Here is a 22,362-nt window from a genome sequence, read left to right on the forward strand (position 1 = left end):
GGAAATAAATTATTACTTCCTCGGCCTGACTTAGAACAAATAATAATAATAATAATAATAATACGAGTTTTATACATCGCTAAGTACATTATAATTTAGATGTCAAAAAAAAAAAAAAGGTACATTATAATTTATGTGAGCCGTGGTCTCCTGCTACAGTTTTCCATATTTTCTTTCTTTCACGTATTTAAAGATTTTCATGTTCTTCTGTACTCGATCATCAAAGCGATCCGTCTCTTCCGGAGCTCTATGTCAGCCGCATTGCACCTCCCTATCCGTATTTCCCACTCATAGGTACTCTGAAACTCATGATTCAATTCAATCTCATTTATCTGCCAACCGAGAATGTGAAACGTAGCTCATTAATCTCGCTTATTGCAAATATGAATTCTAGTACCTTTGAGATTTTCATTATTCTATACGACTTGTATACTATTCTTATGCTGGTTCCATTATTATATTGTTTGAAGTTCTAGGCGTCAAGATTGCGCGGAATTGATACGTTTTCGGTGCTTCCCGTACTGGATCTGGAGGTACTTTTCGCAAATTTTATCCTCAGCTCGGTTTCGTTTGAAAAAAGTGGACGACAAGAAAAACGCATTATTCTCTCTGTAGCCTTTTGTCTCTAGAATGGGAGAAAATTCAACTCCAATTTTCCAAACGGCCGCATTGAGCTCAATTGACCGGGATTTGTTCAATTTCGACCACATATAACTTGCACACGAACACGAACACATACGCCATTTATATTTTCTAGCAAACTTAGCCTTGTCGAATGCTTTGGGTTTGTGTTACTTTGTGGCTCTGTGTAATACCCCAGCTTTCAGTTCTATCTCTTGAATGGTTCGTGTCTGCCAGGTCAACACGCTTTGCGTATTTTTGATCAAATTATTACTCATAAAAGGGGTCTGCAAGTCTAACGTTCTTTCCCTGGGATTAAAACTTTGTCCGGATGAGTTGAATTGTGGTTCGTTTCCAGGGCATCTGCTGAGGCGCAAGGCTCAAGATGGGGATCTTTGATGGTTTGCCCGTGTCTTCCGACAAAGCAGTAAGTTCAGCTTGCTTTGTATAACTTTATTGGATGCATAAGGCCTACTTCAAAATTAGAGTACCACAGTAAAATTTGTTTGTACTTAGCAAACAAGTGTTTCCTTGCCCTGTTTGGTTGGGAGCACCGATGTTGAGAGCACTAATATAGAATGCGAAATGTTTTGCCAACATAATTTTAATCATGTTTTAACAGCTGTAGCAACTAGAATGGTAGTCCTCTTTTGAAATGTGGGCATGTGCTGGAGTCTAGACTCTGTCTGACTGTGTTGTGTTTCAACCATACCTATTTTTTATGACAAGGAATTCCAAAGACTCTGCAAATGCAACATATTTATTAATCCTGGAGACTCTGTTTGAACCGTATTTATATAAGCTGCTATGTGTATAATCTTCTGTATTTTTCTTCTTCTCAATGTTCCTGTGATCTTATGGTATAATGCAGTATCTTAGGGAAGAACTTACAAGAATAGATGAGAGTTGGGCCGCAGGGCGCTTTGATTCATTACCTCATGTTGTCCATATTTTGACATCAAAAGATCGTGAAGGCGAAGTTGAATCTTTGAAGGAGCAAAGTGATGTTGTTGAGGAGTTTGTGAATGAAGTGGTGCATGCTTATCATAGTGGCTTCAACAAAGCAATTCAAAATTATTCCCAGGTTTCAAAAACTTTTCTTTTTCACTCCACGGTGAGGTAGATAGAAAGGGTAGTTTCAGTTTATAATATATTGATTTCAGTTTCTTTGGGTTACACTTGGTGATGCCTAGATGGGGGCGGTAGACTTGTTAGCATGCTGGAAAGGGTGGTTTGATGGTCACCACAGTGAGATGCTATGGATAATGTTCTCAATTTGTTTGATGTGGTGCATACGGAGAGAAATGCCTGGAGGTTACTGGATTGCACAAGGACTGCTGTTGGCCTCAAGGCTTTCTTTTCCCTTTACCATTGTTGTTGTGTGGCTGGACTTGAGTTCGTCCTGTTTTAAACGATCCGTCTTTCTCAGCAGCTCACCTATGCTTTTCTAGTTTTAGCTTTCATGATTTCGTGATATTTTTACTTTGACTAATTAGGCATATCTAATTTATACACCATGTTTCCTTGGATAGTCTTTTTGATCATTAATAAAGCCTATCTTATAAAAAAATATATATTTATCTCAATTCATCTTTTTGTATTTTTGTGATGGTGATCTTCAACATTGATTTTTTTTATCCCTCAGTCCCCCTCAGGCACCTTGGGGAATAATAACAGTTAGATCTGCAGCTATATTTTGTGTTGTTAGTTTATTTATTTATGTATATATTGCTTCAGATCTTGAGGTTGTTTGGCGAATCCACTGAAAGTACAGCTGTCTTAAAGGTTGATTTGGCTGAGGCAAAGAAGCGTCTTAGCACCCGCAATAAGCAATTGCATCAATTGTGGTATCGATCGGTAACATTGCGTCACATAATTTCCCTCTTAGATCAAATTGAGGGCATAGCCAAGGTTTGTCTATACTCTTTACAGCTTCCAGATAATACCAGATTCAACAGTGATTGGGGAACTTTGTTCAATTTAAAATTTCAATCACCTAATTCCCATCCTACATTAAAAATGCAATGCCTGTGCAACTGTGCTTGAATCTTTTTGCTCTTCAGTTGCCTGTCTTATTCACATATAAATGCATGCATATCACTGCGCCTTTACTAAGTTTTTTCAAACCTCTACTTGGAAAAAAAACAGAAGAACTTGTTAGCTATCAATGTACATGCATTCTGACCTTGCCACTTATAAACTACCACTACAGTTATTCTGCTTGAATTATCTGCTCTTCACAGTTCTGGTGATTCTGAAAAATGTCCATGTTGTGCACTCGAAATTGGCTCAGGTTCCGGCTCGTATTGAAAAGCTAATTGCTGACAAGCAGTTTTATGCTGCAGTTCAGTTGCATGTTCAATCAACATTGATGCTTGAGCGAGAGGGGCTTCAAACTGTAGGTTTTCTAACCTTTTGCTATGGCCATTCCTGTAATGTCACGTGAAAAGTTTTGTATTGCTTTATTTTTGGAACTTATATCCCAAAAATAGAAGTTACATCCAGATACCTGATATCATGGCCGGTGGCCTATATCATAATAACCTAGTTGTATTCAATAAAGCCTCAAGTCAGCAGTTCACTTCAGGAGAATACTGTTTTTATCATGCAGTAATCCAGCCATCTGTCATTTTACACTACGTTTAGGAGTTTTTTAAATGTCTATACTGTAGGATGCTTTGATGTTTGCAAGATCTGAAAAAGATCTGAAAACCATATCTTGACCACAAAGATTTCATTCTCTTTCATCGGTTCACACAGCCTTCAAAAAGTCCCACCTTAGTCCCGTGGCTTTAAAGACAACCACTCAGAAAAACTATATACGGTATCTGCAAATAATAATGCTTGCAAATATTTTTCTTTGTTTATTCACATTTGATGTTCTAGTACCAAGTGAAAAATCTGCATTTTATTAATTCTGTTTTACGTGGCCCAGGTTGGTGCTCTTCAAGATGTCCGGTCAGAGTTGACAAAGTTGCGAGGAGTTCTTTTTTACAAGGTTTTGGAGGATTTGCATGTACACCTGTACAACAAAGGTGAATACAGGTATTCAATTTTCTCTACCCTATTAGGGGTTTTTGTTGTTTGGGCTTGTTTGCATATGCTCGTGACAGTTACTCAAATCCATTCTGATTAGTTTTTGTTTTTAATAACCAATTAGAGATTTTGATTGAAAGAGAAACGTCCTAAGTGCACACAATTTTAGAAACTGATCCAGCTCTATAGTTTTTCTTGTGACTTGGCATGCTACTTTGTTCGGATTGCAATAATTGATTTTGGGCTTGTTTGGGTAATGAGATGATATGAGAATTTTGTAAATAGTACTTCAATGGTTTGGGTTAAGATGTTCTACTGGATTTTGGAAAAGGAGAGAGAAAAAATTGAACAAAAATATTGTCAAGTTAAAATATTGTTAGAATTAGGGGTGAAAACCGACGCCTTCAGCGTGGTTTTTGGGCAAAACCAAGACCCTACCGACATCTGCCATGAGAGCTTAGAATCGGCCAAAACCGGTCAATTGGGGGAGAGAACCGATATTATCGGTCTCAATGCGGCGCGGTTTGGTTCTTCTGTCTACTGTCAGCGTCTCTGTGACGAAGGAGGGATGCCACATTGTCTGCCATGAGAGTTTATAAGAAAGTTGCAGACGAGGAAATAACGTGAATTGAGGAAGAAGAAGACGCGAGGAAGAAGGAGAAGGGGGGTTATTAATCCATTTTGAAACGGCACCGTTTGGCTTAAAAGCCAAATGATGCCGTTCTATTATGTTTTTTTTTTTTTTTTAACTTCCAGGCCTAAAACGACACAATTTCACTCATTTAAGTGAAACGATGCCGTTTCATTTACATATATTTCGAATATATATAAACAGTCGGCCAGTTCAGCATTTTTTTCCTGGTTCAAACCAGCGCCGAACTGGCCGACATCAGTTTTCATATATTCTTGCCGCATGCCGACCAGTTCCCTGCTGGTTTCGATGGCTGGTCTGAGTCGAAGCCGGCCGGTTTTCTCGGTTCCTGTATAGCCCTAGTTAGAATATAATTTTTTTAAGAGTGGTTCTATACAGAAGTCTTGTACACTGCACACTGTGTCTGGCACATCTTTTTTTTTTCTCCCAAATTTGAAATTCGCAGTTAGTTATTAACTTGAAAAAGCCTGCACAATGGGGTCCAACATTAGTCATCATTCCTACTTCTCTCTTGGCAGTCGCATCTCCATACTTCTCTCTTTCACTTCAACTATTGTGCAGCACAATAGTTGAAGTGAAAGAGAGAAGTATGGAGATGCGACTAGAGGTGTAAATCGGTCTGGTGGGGGGTGATGAACCGATTTTCATGGACCAAACCGAACACTCATAGGGATCGGACCTGACCGGTAGCTATCAATCCAGTCCAGTCCGTTCGGTCCGGCCCAATTATTTTATTATTTTTTTTTCATCTTTTTTTTGCAAATAAATTAATAAAAAAATTATTTAAATTACTAAAATTGAAATTAAGTAAATTATTTAAATTACTAAAATAAAAATTAAGTGAATTATTAATGTGGATTATGTAACTAATTTTTTGAAAAAATATTTAACTATAATTATATTTATGATGTTGATATTTACTACTTACTAATTTAGACCTTACTTTTTAGTATGCATAATTATTAATAATGCCATACATTTTATATATGGTTAATGAATATCAAATAACTTCATTGCATATAGATTATTCATGCTTGCTTGCAATTTAGGTATTTAAAAAAAATTACCTAGTTACTTTAATTAAGTGTAAATAGTAGATTATGTATGAATGTATGATGTATTAATTATTTATATATAATGACATAAATTATCACATGATTTATGATTTATTATATGATAGCATAAATTATTTTATATTTTATACGGTCAATGATAATAAATTAAATGAAAATTACATTATTAACTTATATAATTAATATATAAAAATAATATATCAAATTATTAAAAATATTTTAAATATATATATAGTTCGATCTGGTTCAAAATTTATCAACCTCGAGACCGGATCAAATTTCTTCGTTCCACAATTTGTTGGACCAAGCTTCAAAAACTGACATGGAGATAGTCCGAGACTCTGAAGACAGAGATCCAGGCGAGATTTACAGAAAATTTTAACAACCGGTGAACAAAACTTCAAGAAGGGATTTTCTCATAAACGTTTCACCAAATGGATTTTTCTCTCAAGGCAAAATAAAAACACAGAAATAAATAAAGATCTTATTTACTCAGCAAAGGGAAGTTGTTTTCTGAAGAGAAGAGAAAAGCATGGGAGGAGAAAGAGAAGCAACGGCTCAGCAAAGGGAAATTGGCTTCTGAAGAGAAGAGAGAAGCATGAGGGGAGAAAGAGAAGCAACGGGGGCGAGAAATAAGTTGGTTTCGAACCATGATGTGGAAAACCCGGTCTACGGGTGTGCTGTGGAAAACCAGCCTCCAAATAGATTTTTTTATTTTTTAATATAATTTTTGTTTTGAAATTTAAAAAAGTTGTATTGTTTTTCATGTTTTATTTAGAAGTTTTGAAATTTGTAATGATTAGTAATGATTAAATGAAAATCTTGAAGATTTGAAATGAAAAAATGTTTAAGTGATGTTTGAGAAGGAAATTATGAGAACTTTTGAGAAGAGGAGATGAGATGAGATCATCTTACTTCCCAAACAAGCCCTTAGTCTTCTTTTATTGTTTTAACAAAAAGTTAGTGGTAGGAGTGCGGGGCTTGTTCTTTGGAAGGAGTTTTAGATTTAGAAAAATTCTAAATATAAGCTCCATATTTTTGTACATTACTTAAAAATATGTGATTTTATTTTTTTATCTCTATATTTCATATTTCATATTTTTTATGCAAAGTGTGGAGCTTCTGTGTAGCATGTACCTACAACGTCTGCTGTTTCTTAACAGCCATTGCTTTCATGAACTTTATTGCCTGTAAGCTATATCCTGCAGCTCAGCTTCCTCAAGCATATATGAAAGAGATGACGAAGTACCAACTACCACGGCTGTTGTGTTATCTGTGGATAATTCACAATCTCTATCTCGAAGAACCAGGCTACTGAAAGGTGACAACCAGTTTGGTTTCCAAACAGATGGATCATATAAGCCGAGTTCTGTTGATGGAGGGTAAGATTGCACCGTACTATTTAACTTTCTCTCTGTGCTGTTTCTTTTATTATCTGTTTCCCGAACGACCTTTCTTTTAACCCATATTTGACCTACTCCTTTTTCTTAATCTATACTTTTGAGTTTTGCAACACTTTTATCGATAAGCATGTGCAAATTCCCCCCTCTAAATATACATCAGAACATGCTTTCAGTTCCTCTTTTGATGACCATGACGAGGAGGGTGCTCTGGAAGATGCTGCCTCAGATGGGCATATGTCGTCAGTTGGGATCAATGGTGGAAATGGTAATCTAAAGGATGCCAAAACTCTTCCTCGCCAGACACCAATATGGCTTTTGAATTCCACTCCAGATGAATTTCTTGTAAGGTTTCTCATAATTCAATCTCATTTTATGTTTTGTTTTGCTATTCTCATATGAAGCTTGGGTTGTTATATTATATGTAGGAGACAATAGAGAAGAGTGATGCTCCGCTTCATGTGAGGTATTTGCAAACCATGGTTGAGTGCCTCTGCATGCTTGGCAAAGTTGCAGCTGCTGGTGCTATAATATGGTTTGTTATCTTTCCAACATATTTCTCTTAGATTCTGTTTGAAGCATTGTTTAGAAAGAATTAAATTTCCTCTAGAGATGTGTTGGACAGATCTCCATAATTATATTTGTTGTATTTCATTTTCTCACTCTAGAAGATAGATTTTTTTGGATTGTGTTTCTTTCTCCCCTTTATCCTTTCCTTAATGGATCTGGTCTGTCTTAATGGATCTGGTCTGTCTTTTTTTGGATTGTGTTTCTCATTCCAGACAATTTTACTAACTGTTTTGTCAATGTTTATGTTTTATTTGTATTGACTGTTCTATCCTACAAAACATTAACTTCGTATATGCAACTAAATCACCATCAAATACCATCAATGTTATCTCATAAATAGTGAGATTTTTTTTATTATTAGTAGAGTGCTTGAGATTTTAACAGTGCCAATATGGTTTCTTAAATGGAACCTCTGGATTGAATATCCGTAGAATATACGGCCAAATTCATTTACTAATTAAAATTATCAGATTCTATTTGTCCTGGATAATTGGAATTACTGAATACCTTCAGAAGAGTGGTGGGATGATGTCAATGAAGAGTGTCTATTTAGCTTTCTGACTAATTTTATGCCTTTATTTACATTCGGTTTTAGACTTTAGTGGCACAATTTTTAGAGTAGATGCAGAAAGAGTTTTGAATGTTTAATTGGGATGTGTGGGCAAGGAATTCTAGCACCACCTAGTTGATTGGCATGAAATTCAGTCTCCTTTGCTCTGTGGAGGTTTAGAGGTTGTTATCTGCTAATCCTGAATGTTCTAAAGCCAAAGATGTTGCAAACTGTAGAGACTGTAGTCTCAACTCTTTTAGATCCAGTGTTCCATGATTTTGGAAATTTTATTGAACACATACGTTTTGAATATAATTTGTGATCAAGACTGAGTTACATTGAACAGGTGTATTTGTATTTTTTAAGTTATGGGAATTTCATTCCAATATGTACATTATGATGACATAAATGTTATTCATTTTGTTTTGCAACAGCCAAAGATTGCGACCGGCAATTCATGAGATAATCACATCCAAGATTAAAGCTCATGCAGAACTTGTTAATTCTTCAAGGTCTGGCATCGGTCAGGGTGAGCAAAATGCTACTCCAGGTCTTCATTTTATGAAAGAAAAGCTAGAAAGCTTCCAGTTCCCCAAACAAAAGCATCAGAATGGGATATCTCTGGCTGGGACTCTTTCGGCGGTTAGTCCTGTCTCACCTGTGATGGCTCCCACAGGAAGAGCACAGGCTGCCACAAGGGAGCTTCTGGATTCAATTTTGGACACAGTTGTTCGAATATTTGGTGAGATAACTACTTTCTTATCTTTTACTCTACTTTTAATGTTGAACCTAACTTTCTCAATATTACTCGTTCAGAGAATCATGTCGTCATTGGAGAGATTTTGGAATCAAAATCCACTCATCAAATTGAAGTGAACACACCAAGATCAAGGCCAACAGATTGGAACCCTGATTCTGAAGCATCTCAAGTCACTGGGGGCTACAGCATTGGCTTCTCCTTGACTGTTTTGCAGGTAACCTAGCAGCTTTAAATTGTTGCTTAATGCCTGATAATGAATTTGAAGACCATTCAACAAAAACAAAAACAACTATTAATTAACCTGGGAATGAGCGGGCATGATCCCTCTCCAACTTATTCTTTTAACTAATGCTTCTTTAATGTGCCAAAGAGTGAGTGTCAACAATTCATTTGTGAGATTCTGCGGGCAACGCCCAAAGCTACGTCGGCAGATGCTGCTGTACAAACAGCTAGACTTGCAAGCAAGGCCCCTTCCAAAGAAAAGAGGCAAGAACCTTTAAATGCAAATCTCTATTATGTGATATTCCTTGGATCACGTTTTCTATCTTTTCAAATTCAGGTTCTTTTTTTAAGTTACTGCTTGGGGGCTAATTGTTCATATTTCTTCCTTTCCTTCTAATTATGATAATTTAGCTTTAAAAGTACACCTAGAGAGGCCATATCCTGGTGTCATTTCCTATCATAAGAGATTGAATTCTCACCTTTTTTGTCAAACAATCATGTAATATGTCATGTTTATGGGTTTCAGGGACCGGTCAGAGGATAGTCTTACCTTTGCTTTTCGTTTTACAGAAACAACAATATCTATTCATAACCAGGGTATGCTGAAGATGCATTACTCACATTTCCTGGATTATTTCTCCATACATAGTTAGATTTTTTATTAGGTGATTGAATCAATTTGTATGGGATCCTTTAATGACCATAAAATTATCTTATTTATTGTACTCTCAAATCCTTATTCGACAAGGAGGGAGTAGGAGGGGTCCCAATGTATTGCAAGAAGGTTATGGATCTGCAACAGTCTTACCTGAGCAAGGCATATATCTAGCTGCATCTATATATCGACCTGTGCTTCAGGTTTTGGACTGTCATTGAAATATGTATGTTCGCTTAGTGGGTTTGTTGTTGACCTTTTCTGACCACATATTCTCTGCAGTTTACAGATAAGGTTGCTTCAATGCTGCCGAAAAAGTATGCCCAGCTTGGGTAAGCTCAAAACTCTTGTAGTCTCTACTTGTTCAGTGTTATTGCTCATACAAAGGATCACCACTTTGCATGAAATAACTTTTTTCGTACTCTCTGTCTTACATACAGTTTTCTCATTTCTTGCTTAACTGAAATTGGAATATGGCTCTGCATGAGTAGGGAGATTTGGATGTGGAGGAATGCATCTTGACATTTTGCTTTAATTTTTGTGTTCTTATAATTCTGCTAAGTTTCAACCTATATCATTTTATTCTACTACTTATAAAAAAAAAAAAATCATTTTATTCTACTAATTATTTTTTTACGATTGGTCGACAGTGGGGAAACGTTGTAAATTCAGTGCCACAAATCCTCTTTATATCACTTGGTTTGTGCATTTGAACTCTCCAATTCTTAAACTGCAGGAATGATGGATTGCTTTCATTTGTGGAAAACTTCGTGAAGGACCACTTTTTACCAACCATGTTTGTAGACTACCGGAAAAGCGTACAGCAAGCTATATCAAGCAAGTTCTTTAATCTATTTTCCCATGGTCCTTATTTAACAATATTGTTTAGAACTGATAACTTGAATTGGTCTCTCACTCTCTCTCTCTCGTTGTATCTCAAGGTGCTAACTTTATCTATTCAAATGCTTTAAGAAGTTATAATATCAATTCCCGAGGCCCATCTAATTGCTGTTATCTCTTGTCATACTTGCACTTGTATGCAAGAGCCTCATGGAGCCATAAGTCTGGCACTTTGAGAAGTAATTTATTTTATTTTTTGAAAGGGGCAAAGCTCAAGTACACATTTTTTAACAAATAGAACACAAAATCTGCAACCCCCTTTGAAGGAATCAGTTACATTTGGAAAACCAAAACAAAACAAACCAGTGGAGCTAAATATCTAGGTGGAACCAATGTAATTTTTTTTTAATAAGCTCGGGTGCTTATGTAGAGTAATCTTAACACCCTCATAAGCTCTACCATTGTGTTTTCTTAGAACTCTTTACATAAATCACTCTGGCCTATCCCTGCCACTGCTTTCCAGACTAAAAACTCAAGCACAGATGTAGACTTAACCGAATTTGTACAGGAGACCACAATCTGCTGGCCATATAACATTAAGAAGTAGCTGGACAATAGAATCTTTGCCTGCCTTGCAAATTGAGCTTCCACTGTTGTAAAATGTCTATTTTGTAAAATTTCCGATGTTAATATGCTCCCAGAGGATACAGTCTGTGATTGGAAAAGGCTATAGTGCAACACAGCATTTTCATGTTGCTTTTGGCATTTAAAGCTACTGAAGTTTCAGAAAGAATGAAATACCTTTACACTATTTAACCATATAGAGAAGTCTTTTCTATTCCTTTATATTTTAAATCCGTGCTGCATCTACAATAGGTATGGTAGTTCGATGACTCGTTGAGTGGTTATTTGATGATGCCTATGTCCCTGGACACATGTTGATCTTAGTCTTTTGCCTCTTCTTCTTCTTCTTCTTCTTCTTTTCTTTCCAGCTGCATCTACAATAGGATCTTATGTATGAGTGATCTTATAGGTCCGGCTGCATTTCGGCCAAAGGCGCATGCTGCTTCCGCTTATACTCCATTGGTCGAGAAGGGTAGACCAGTCTTACAAGGGCTTTTGGCTATTGATTTCTTAGCTAAAGAGGCAAGTCTTGTGTTTCACATCTTAGTAGAATCCCCCCCAAAATATTCTGCACAAGTCAATTGGATTCACAAGATCTATTTCTGGCTCTATTCTGAATATATGTTTAACAGTTTCTAGAAATTATCTTTTATGCATATATTTGGGTATTTCGGCCATGTAACTTAAACTTATTTAATTATTCCAGGTGCTTGGTTGGGCTCAAGCAATGCCTAAATTTGCTGGTGATCTTGTGAAGTATGTGCAGACTTTCCTTGAGCGTACATATGAGAGATGTCGTACATCATACATGGAGGCATGGGTTTCTCTATTTTCACTCCTTTTGACTTGTTACATATTTGCAATCATTATTTTTGGTTATATTTTTCTTCCTCCATTTTTTTTGTGATAAGTTTATCCTTTATTTTCTATTTCCTTGCATAATGGGATTTGCTTTTGCCTGCTCATAATTAGTTGGATTTGTGGTGCTTTATGCCATGATTTAAACAGGAATAAAAACTCCTAATTGAAATAATGCTTATTATTCATAATTTTTTTTTATCTCCTTTTCTGTTCCGCCACTAGATATTTAGTTCACTGCCTGTTCTCCTTCATATTCCATCTAGTGTTAGTGAGCAGACCATTGGTTCCATTTAATAATTTTGAATTAAATTTTTATCATTTTTTGTCGTAAGTTCCACTGTTTGAATATTCACATGTTGTATTTTTATCTCCCCTATATTTTTTAGAACTTTCCTATGTTAACATTATAAGATGTACCAGTGATGTGTTATCATCATTTGATAATTGAGGATATTGATCATAAATTGGCATTTGGATAGATTGATCAAAACAACATTGAAGTGTTGACATTGCATATTGTTTTTGCTGTATAAATTCACTCCTAAATTAATGTTTTGATATTGGTGCAGATTTAAGTTGGTGGTTATAATTGCATTAGTAAATTGGTTTATGTAATGATATAGCTGTACAACTTGCGATTAATGCAAGTACGGTACCCATTAGGAAATTATACACATTTTAGATCACCTATTACGGAGATAAGTAATCATACACACGCCTAAATTCAATCCTTATGCTATGTAATGCTAGAAAATTCAAATAAATACTTGGTCTCGATTTCGTATCTGTAATCAAACCTTTTAAAGAGGTGGCTCATAACTGCTGCAATTCATATTTGTCGGTGATTACGTGTCTTGGAGGCGCAAAGGAGGACCCTTAGTACAGACACCATGCACTCAATTTTGTGAATGTTTAAAGAAACCTTTTTTGATAAGTAAACCTTTATTGCTTCTCAAAATCTTTTTCATAACATTTCAGGCGGTGCTTGAGAAGCAGAGTTATATGCTCATTGGGAGGTATGATATTGAGAAATTGATGCGACTTGATCCGGCAAGTTCTTGTTTACCAAATTCACTTGGTCAGTCAAACATGGATAGCAACGCCCCTGATGCTGAAAGTGTAGAGGTTGAACTGGAACTGAGCAATTTATTGTTGGCTTTGAGGCCAATTAAGCAGGTCTTCTCCCTTGCAACAACAAATTTGTGTTCTTACTTTTGGAGCTATTCATATCTCTCCATTAAAGGGTTGTTAGATTACTTCTCTGAATATATTTTAGTTTGCGAAATCTTGGTGATTAATTGACTCTCACTGCATTAAGTGTTAAGAACCATAGATATGAGGATTGTGTTGACGTTCCTTTGATTTTTTCTTGTTCAGGAGAATCTAATCCGTGATGATAACAAACTCATTTTGCTAGCATCCCTTAGTGATTCATTGGAGTATGTTGCAGACTTAATTGAGAGGTAAGTTTTCTCATCTGGTCACAGTCATAAGTTATGCCGGAGATCTTTATAAAGCCTCGCTGAGATGAAAATGATTATATATTGGCAAATAGGGAATTATCTTCCTCCATCTTGTTGCTTTCTGAAAGTTCCTAGTAGCTACTTAAATTGATTGAAGCACAATTCTCCTGCTATATGTAGGCTTGGACAAATAAACTCAAGAGCATCAATTCAAATAGAGGAGACTCCCAAGGACCATCATACTCGAACAAGCAGTGCACCTACTAGAGATCTGGCATCATTTTCTGATGAGTACAGAAAATTAGCAATAGATTGCCTTAAGGTTTTACGTGTAGAGATGCAGTTGGAGACAATTTTCCATATGCAGGTTTGTAAAACTTCTGTAATTTATATATGCTATGTCTTAATTGGGATAGAGAGAAGATAAAGGTGTAAAAAAGTGAAACATTTAACAAGGGAATATAACTTGAGCTCATTGAGCATTATGACTTAAACAGGAAATGGCAACTAGGGAATATTTGGAGGACTTAGATGCTGAAGAGCCAGATGACTTCATTATTTCACTCACTGCTCAGGTCAGTATTTTCAGCTTATATGGACGTGTACAATAGGAAATATTGGCCTACTTGGAAGACATTCTTTTGAAAAAAGGACTTCCAAAAGAGATGCATTGTGGATTATTATTTCTGGATCTTACGCAAGATTATGTTTTTTCTCTCTCTAGTTGTACGTTATACTACTTTAATCTTGGAAGTATTTATAACTTTTTAGTAGGAAAAAAACAGTAATATTTCTGGGTTTTTTTCAGGCACCGAAAGAAACTTAGTATAATCTTGAATGAGATTTTTAACTTTTTTTTGTTTGTAATATAGAAAAGAAAGCATGGTCAAGATATCCAAGTTTTAGTACTAATAAAGAAAAACACGTTTAGTTTTACCATTTTCTCTTCCTAAGTCGATTACCCTTTAATGCATAGACTCAACTAAACCTTAATCCAAGCTAATTGTGCTGACAACTCTTTCCATCTTTAAATTGCATGGAGTTTGATACAGGGTTCATCTTTTGACAAGGAGAGAGAATAGAAGCAAGTTTTAAGTATTGATGATTATAAAGGATGTGCACATAATTGAATCGCACTAAAAACATTCACACTGCAGCATATCTTCTTGGAGTCAAATCTTACGTCTTTTCTGTATTGTACCTGTAGATAATGCGAAGGGATGAGGCAATGGGACCTTTTGTTGCATGTCCAAAGCGAAATTACATATTTGGTGGAATTTGTAGCATTGCTGCGAATGCATCTATCAAGGTTTGCCCATACTGTGGTTTGTTATATTTTAATGTTTTTTTCCTACTTCAACATGTTTATGTTTCAAGTTGTAGTCCCAAGCAATTTTCACATCTCTGATTGACTGCTAATGAGTAATTGCAATGTTTAATCAGGCTTTGGCTGATATGAGATCCGTTAACCTTTTTGGGGTTCAGCAGATATGCCGGAATTCGATAGCATTAGAACAGGTACGTTTTGTTCCTGCAAATTGTCTCTGTTCCTTAAAACTGAGTTGAATGATGAAAGCAAGCAGATATCAGATTTGATTTGTTCCCATGAATAAGGTAAAAATACTTTGATGCAATGAATACTTATCAGTGCGCCTGTTATCTTAAGCTAGCTCTTACTTGAGCCTTCAATCTGTCAATCCTTCTTTAAAATCAACTGCCGATGCAATTTCACTAAAGGGAATGTGAACAAGATACCTCTAGCAAATTCGAAGGGTTAAACCCTTAACTATTCTCCTTTCAAGTTTATCCAAGTTTTAATTCATGTTTACATTTAGCAGCATGATGGAATAAGATTTGGTCCTCTTGGGTTGACAAAAGTCTGGGCAATGCAAGTCCTTGTGTCAAAACTGTTGTATGAGTTTGAACTGCATAACAATTGGGCCAGGTTTCTTACCTGCCAATGGCCCTCCAACATTTGGGTGTCATTTTTTAAAAGGTTGTCATCAGGGTGAGAGCCAATGCAAAATATCTTTCGAACAAGGGTGGTCATGTAGTACATTAAGGCCAACCCAAAATTGTGGGAGCAAGGTTTTCTGGTTTTTATTTTGATTTTATGATATAAAATGCTACCTTGTTTTACATTGTTTTGATTGGCACTGCAGGCGCTGGCAGCTATCCCATCGATTAACAGTGAAGCTGTGCAACAGAGATTGGATCGTGTTCGTACTTACTACGAACTTCTAAGCATGCCATTTGAGGCAAAGTCATGAACTTAATAGCTTATTGTTTCTGACTTATTGTGTTGCCACGCCACCAGTGATAAGTGTTCCTATTCTTGTTTACAGGCCTTGCTAGCCTTCATTGTGGAGCATGAGCACGTTTTTACAACTGCAGAGTGAGTTGATATGACCGTCTTACCCTTTTCTCTTGGTTGGTGTACATTTTGTGGTTCGTGAATAACATAACACATCTTTGACAGGTACGCTAATCTTCTAAAGGTCCAGGTCCCAGGAAGAGCGATTCCTGCTGATGCTCAAGATCGCGTATCAGAGATTTTCTCTCATTAGCTTTTTACCAGTTCTGGAAGTAGATCCAACTGTCAACGTGTCAAAGTTCTTGGGTTCTTCGTCCTAGAATGGCATTTTTCCGGCATGCAGGTTAGATTGTTATTTCTTCAAGGCAGGCCTGACGCTGCAAACGGATGTAGATGCCACTTCCATAGAATTCACCACTTCCTTAAACCAGGATGCAAGTCTGGTGAGAGATACTACTACTTTTTTTCTTTTTTCATTTTTGGGCAATTTGTTCGTGTTTAGTATCAATTTTGGGTGTTTTATGTTTTCCTTGGGGCTTTATGTAGCTTCAATTTTGCAATCCTGAAAACACATAAAATCCAATGTATGTTTCCAATGCCGATTATAAATCATTTGAAATAATTTTCAGATTTTCCAGATCCAATGTATGGACAAACGTGACCGCAAATTTATTATCTAGTCATGCGTTAGAGATAGATACATTGTACATCCAACATTAATCTCACATATGCAGATCACATAAAGAGCTCAAGCTGTAAAATGACCTCCACGATTCAAAACGAACAGTAACAAAACCCTTTCGGTTTGTTTAGGGCAAAATACACCTTTGGAGGGACGCTTCTTAGGAAGACAGTTCGGTCCCCATTGACAATCTCTTGCAAGGTCTGCACATGTCCACAAGAAACGCAGATAATAATATCCACAATCACATGAATGAGTTTCAGCCAAAGGGAAGGAGGGAGAGATTAGGCATCGTTTGTATTTAAAATTCACTTCAATTCATCTTATTTCATCATTATAACTTTTCTAAATTCACACATAAAATATAATAAACAATTCAATTTTTTCAAATCTCAAAACAACTTTTTAAAATTTTTCACATAAAATATAATAAATAATTCAACTTTTATTCTACTATTCACGAACCATCTCAATTCATCTCAACTCATATCTGAATTCAAATCACTCTAAAGTCATGATCACAGTAATATTAGATATAGTCATGGATTGGACAAATTACACACATTTATTTTGAAAAATAGTAAAATTTATCATTAAAAAATTAATTTTTTTCATATGAATCTCGAATTTATTTATTTTTTTTAAAAGATTGGATATTTAAAACTGTAAATATAATTTCTCATTATACAAAATAGTAAGGTAACTACGAAATATTCATCAAGTTAAGTCAACGGAAAACTAAAATATCAACCGATTTAAAGGCGTATAGCAAAATGACTGAAGTAAATGGAATCAACCAGTTTCAATATGAATGACATTATTTTGGGCAGATAGTATCACAAACTCGAGAGAATCAATCTCCTTTTCAAATATGTAATCTGTGACCTGGGAGGGTGGCATACCCATCTGTTGTATAAACTTTTACTCAGCCTCACAATGTAAAAGAGGAGGGGAAAAAACAGCGAGCCATTCAAACTTCCTCGCACAACAATATGATTGGAAAATCTGTGGTCAACAATTTGAAATGAAAGAAACGGACTCCTCAGCTCATTATCGATCCTGTCTCACAACAAATAATATCCAATAATTATACAACACGTTTGAAAGTATGGAATAAATAAATAAACTAGTATTACGACTTACTATATGTGTTTTCCATCATGGAATTGAGCATTCTTCGCTGACTTGAAAGTAGACAAAAATTCTGTAGCCTTCTGAAACTCTCCCTTCCGCCTTGACTTGTCCCACTTGTGCTCAGTAGCCAATATCTCAATTATGCGCGGCAATGCCCGACCTGCTGCATCGGTGTCAAGGAAAGCAAGCCGGGATCTCCTCGCAATGAAATCAACAGCAGATTCACAGTATTCATTCCGAGCACAGTACGCAACCTCAGCCTCGAGAAAAGGATATCCATGGGCAAGCCTCTTCCCCAGGTTTTCATTCTAAAGACCAAAAGGAGAAAGCATGCCACAAAAGGTTAGCCAACAAATCAAAGATGAATCAGGTTCAAAGAAATGTCTGTCACACTAAAATCATGAAATGCTCCAAGTTTGTTTGTCAACTCGCAAGGGCTCAAAGTGTTGCTTAAACAATTCCTTCAATAAAAATACTTTAAAAAAAACTAGATAGTTTTCAGAATGCAATTGCTTTATCGGAATACAAGCATCCCTATGCTAACAATCAAACGTTGCCCGGTCAAAACTTTAAGAGAATGGCAAAAGTAGCTCTTGAATGTTATGAAGAGCAATCCTAGAACCCATTTCACACGCTGTTCTTTAATTCTTTTTTTTTTTAGCATAAATAGTATACTTCAGGAAGTGCCAATAGCCAAACTGCACGACAACTAATACAAATTTAAACTCACAGGAAAACAATTATAATAGGAAGATGGAAAGAAACATCTCAAGTCTTAAAGCTATAAAATGAAGACTAGAGCAAGACAAACCAACCTGAGCTATGGCAGCCACTTGTTCAGCCAAAGTTCCATATGCATGAGACAAATGCTTTGCTGCTGCAGTGTCCATTACACCGGGAACGACTTTTCCACCGTGAGTCTTCTTCATGCGTACATACTGTTGTGCAAGAACTGTAAATGATGCAGGATCCCATCCATCTCCACCAACAAGCTGCAGGTTGTGAGTTAAACAATTACTGGTTGGGCTCAGCTTTCCAGACTTTATGGCTGCATTAACTGCATCTTCTGCCATGCTGAGAGTATTTCTAGTAAGCACATTATGCAAAAAAGATGGAAGATGACACACAGGCACTGACTCAAATGGCCTAGATCACTTTCATTTACAACAAAATTAAGTCTATTGGTATTATTTCAAGTAGCTTAAACATCTTGCACGGACATTTACACACATCAAAATTATTGTTGTTAATCAATAGAAAGTTGAAAGAACATGATAGAGTAACTCTTCCCAGTATGCCACTCTCCAATAAGTTATTAGTAAGGATTCCAGCTCAACCTTAGCAATCTTACCTACGGTACGTAGTCCACTTCCCACCTGTAATTGTGACCAAGCCAGGATAATCTTCGCAGACAACGTGATCCCTGGAGATACTCTCTGTGTTTTTGGCGGATGGGTCCATTGCCAATGGGCGTATACCACTCCATGCTGAAAGAACATCCATTCGCCTTACCTGCACTTCCACAGCATTAATCTTGTCACCGCAAGCAATAGGAAAGAGAGAGTCTGAAAAGGAGTCACCAGCACTAATGCCTTTGACTGCTGTAGATTTATCGAAGCATCAACATGGATGAAACTTCACTAGAAGGATAAATCCTTACAGAAAAGGAGTAAACAAGGAACTATTATTACCGCTTTAACCTCTGAACTTTCAGGTGTCTATTAACAAGTAAGAGAATAAATTAATACAGCTAGCTTGTTCGTACAACAATGGTAGCAATATATCCAAACCACCATGATTCTTTGAACTTAAAGAATCCCATTGGGAGCACAACTTCACAGAACAAAGTCCAAGAATGAAAGAAAAGGATCAAATTTTTATTCTATGTAAGAGAAGTGTAGAACACAGACACAGAAAGAGGATGATGTTGACAATAAAACATACCTTAACATTAAGATAATCACTGATGGCATCCAATATAAATTGAATTTCATCTTCATGTGGTTCTGGAAGCAAAGTGATGGGAGTGTTGGAATCTGTAGTTCCAGCAACTGTTCGTCCCAACCATGGCAGCATGAAGACAACACGTCCATCCTTAGTTTTAGGAACAATCAAACCCATTCCTTCAGGTGAATAGTAATCAGGAAGAACAATATGCACACCACTGCTAGGACTGATCATAGATCGTGCATCTTTATTGGCCATTTTCCTCACAGAATCACAAAATGGCCCAGCCGCATTGACAATTACTTTTGCATACGAGTTGAACTCTTTGCCTGGTTCACTTTAAGATAGTAAGGATCATGAAAATTAACCAAATCTAGTTACCCCTAGCTTCAAGAAAATTCAGTACAAATTGAGTGCGATGTGTGCATGCATGGTTCAGAGCACTTATGCACTAGCATTTGTCAGGGAGGGAGAGAGAGAGAGAGAGATGTACTCCCACATCCAAATTCATCTTGGTTATATCTTGCAGGTGCCGCAGATAACCAAGAACTTGATTTCGGATCATAAATTTATTATCGATTGCCATTGCATCATGGAAATTTTCCCCACTTTCTTTGCCACGAAGGCTCAGGCTTTTGCACAGTTAGTCGTGTCCTCCCTACATTTAAGCTTCCTTTTGTGCAAATAAAAATGGGACTCTTTGTTCTGCTAGCCAACCGTCAAAGAGTCACCAACTGCCTTTAAGGATTCTATTACCAAGTCTAGTTCTCCAATAGTCTTAACACTGGGGAAACACCTTTTTTATCATTATTAAATTTTAACTTATGGGAAAGAAATTGATATTAACATGGTAAATATCACCAGCCGATTCCGAAGTGTGCAAGGAATTGCTTCCTGTACCTGATAAATTGTCTCGAATCCGTGCACCAATTATGCGCTCGCCAACTTCATCTTTCAAAAATGATACTACCTCTGCATGGTTAAGCACCGCTGCACCAGCTAATGCCGCAGTGCATGCCAATCCAAGATTAAGTCGTGAGTCATTCATCTGGCCATCATAATAAACCACCGTTCCCTTTAGATTTCTATCTTTACCCTTCCTGGCAAGTGTGGGGAAGAGCTCACTGGACTCTTGTGCAGAATAATATCTGGACAAATGCAATAGGCGTGGTCCTGCGACCAAATCGTACATTTTCAAGCCCATCCAGTAGTATACTACCTCAAACCAGTCAAAACATGGTGTCATGCATGGTAATGCATGGCATAGGTGTGGTGCATTCTCAATAAGCTGTTTACGTTCCTCAAGCGCATGAAATACCAGCTTCAATTGCCCATAGTCAAGATTAAAGACAGCTTTCTCCAAGTAACGAACTCCTGAAAGCAGTACAAAGGCATACAAATAATAATTAGCTCATCCGCTAAAAGACAACTACACGTGACAAAAATATAAGCCAACAACATCCTGCAAATCTTTACAATAAAATATTGTTGCCTTGGTTTCGAGGGAAATCAAAGTCACCGACAAACTTAGTAGGATTATTTCCCTCCCATTACCAACCTGGGAAAGCAAACATACCCTCCACAGTCAACCAATCAGATTTTTTAGTACGGTACAAGGTGGCTGATAAATGAATCCATAATGATCAAATCACTCAGAAAGTAATCGCTGGAGCCATTGCGAAAGCGACATATGAGAAGAGATTCACTTCTTTCTCAACTAGTAATGCGTATGCTAAACCCACGAACATTAGCATAATTCAAAATCACTAAGAAAATAAAACACGAGAAAAATTGTTCTAAAGTAAATATAATAAACCTGATTCACCAAATTTTCCATCAATTACAAGAACTAGTAACATCCACAGTCTATTGCAAAGGGAAAAGTTTCCAATCACGAAAATAACTTCATACAAGGAATTCGATGCTTATCGCATAAAAAATCTAAAAATGTGCAAGAAAAATCACTTCAAGTACTCCAATCAGTGCAGGAACCGAGATCCTAAACAGCGAACAAAACCAAACACTCGGAATTCACTAAAATACATATAGATAGATAAGGTACATGCACAAAGTGACAAACTTTTATGTCGATAATAAATATACACGCACATACCTCCATGAATGAGCTTTGTGGACCTCGAGGATGTGCCAGAAGAGAAATCCTCTCGCTCGATAAGCCCGACTCGGAGGCCCCTGGTGACCGCGTCGAGGGCGACGCCGCATCCTGTGGCCCCGCCGCCGATCACGAGGACGTCGAGTGGATTAGCCGAGCTGGTCCCGATTAGAGCCGACTCCTGGACCGTTCTGGACGGAATGACGGCGTTTGGGTCGCTGATCTTCTGCCTAATAGCCGCGAGCTGGGGGCCACCACCGCGGTCGTTGGCGGCTAACGTGGGCTGGTAGAGGAGGACTGCCCCTCCGGCTGCGGTAGCAATTGCCGCGGCACCAAGGCGGCGGCTCAGGCGAAAGGCGGTGGCCATCCGGTGCGTTCTGTGAGAGAGATAATGATGATGCTGATGAGGGAATCGGAGGATTGATTCAGTTACGATGAGGTTGCTTCGGGAATCGGTCAATTGAATTTTTGGGAAATAGTGGGAAAAGCATGGAACTCAATACTGAATGAGACGGCCAGAATACCAATCAAACAAAAAAAATGAGCGAGCCAGAATAACATTTAAAAGATATAATTAATTTATAAGTTTTATTTTTGTATACATTTAGTACATGTGTTTTACATCAACTATATTAAAAATCATAGCATTTTTTTTTAATTATAATAAAGTTTACCATAAATACTTTGTTAACTTATTATGTCTAGCATAAGAGCATTTTCAATGACTTATGTATAATACAAAAAATATAAATTATTTGAAAATTTGTTTATAAAATGAGTTCCATTTGATTATGTAAAAGATATTATAACATGTAAAATACAAATTGCTACAGTAACTCACTATA

General features: G+C 36.8%; 2 protein-coding genes across 6 annotated transcripts; one reads left to right on the forward strand and one right to left on the reverse strand.

Annotated features, from left to right (window-relative positions):
- Positions 1-159: 159 nt before the first annotated feature.
- Positions 160-16,284, forward strand: LOC109013848 (exocyst complex component SEC8-like). 4 transcript variants are annotated; one of them, XM_018996065.2, is made up of 28 exons: positions 160-294; positions 471-533; positions 859-1,048; positions 1,493-1,705; positions 2,359-2,532; positions 2,915-3,019; positions 3,557-3,666; positions 6,591-6,764; positions 6,959-7,127; positions 7,211-7,317; positions 8,337-8,644; positions 8,719-8,876; positions 9,033-9,148; positions 9,411-9,481; positions 9,633-9,742; positions 9,822-9,871; positions 10,276-10,376; positions 11,413-11,525; positions 11,710-11,817; positions 12,843-13,040; positions 13,242-13,327; positions 13,508-13,694; positions 13,825-13,902; positions 14,535-14,636; positions 14,771-14,845; positions 15,490-15,585; positions 15,673-15,722; positions 15,807-16,284. In XM_018996065.2, exons 3-28 carry the CDS (start codon positions 1,007-1,009, stop codon positions 15,892-15,894), a joined length of 3,189 nt encoding a protein of 1,062 aa, XP_018851610.2. In that variant the 5' UTR covers positions 160-294; positions 471-533; positions 859-1,006; the 3' UTR covers positions 15,895-16,284. The 4 variants fall into 4 exon arrangements, with proteins under 4 accessions (XP_018851610.2, XP_018851609.2, XP_018851612.2 ...); XM_018996064.2 differs by having other exon boundaries at positions 980-1,048; positions 15,807-15,921; XM_018996067.2 differs by having other exon boundaries at positions 980-1,048; positions 9,636-9,742; positions 15,807-15,921.
- LOC109013849 (glycerol-3-phosphate dehydrogenase SDP6, mitochondrial) lies at positions 16,232-22,059 on the reverse strand. Of its 2 annotated transcripts, XR_001999641.2 has the most exons (8): positions 21,518-22,048; positions 20,305-20,778; positions 19,402-19,733; positions 18,809-18,969; positions 18,273-18,531; positions 17,467-17,765; positions 17,226-17,382; positions 16,232-16,526 (listed from the first exon to the last, which is right to left on the reverse strand). XR_001999641.2 is itself a non-coding variant. In XM_018996069.2 (7 exons), coding segments are annotated over exons 1-7 (1,893 nt in total). In that variant the 5' UTR covers positions 21,885-22,059; the 3' UTR covers positions 17,078-17,381. The 2 variants fall into 2 exon arrangements, 1 of the variants encoding a protein (XP_018851614.1); XM_018996069.2 differs by lacking the exon at positions 16,232-16,526 and having other exon boundaries at positions 17,078-17,382; positions 21,518-22,059.
- Between the last annotated feature and the right edge of the window lie 303 nt (positions 22,060-22,362).

Source organism: Juglans regia, chromosome 12 (genome assembly GCF_001411555.2).
Source record: "Juglans regia cultivar Chandler chromosome 12, Walnut 2.0, whole genome shotgun sequence".
In the NCBI taxonomy this organism is placed as follows: Eukaryota; Viridiplantae; Streptophyta; class Magnoliopsida; order Fagales; family Juglandaceae; genus Juglans; species Juglans regia.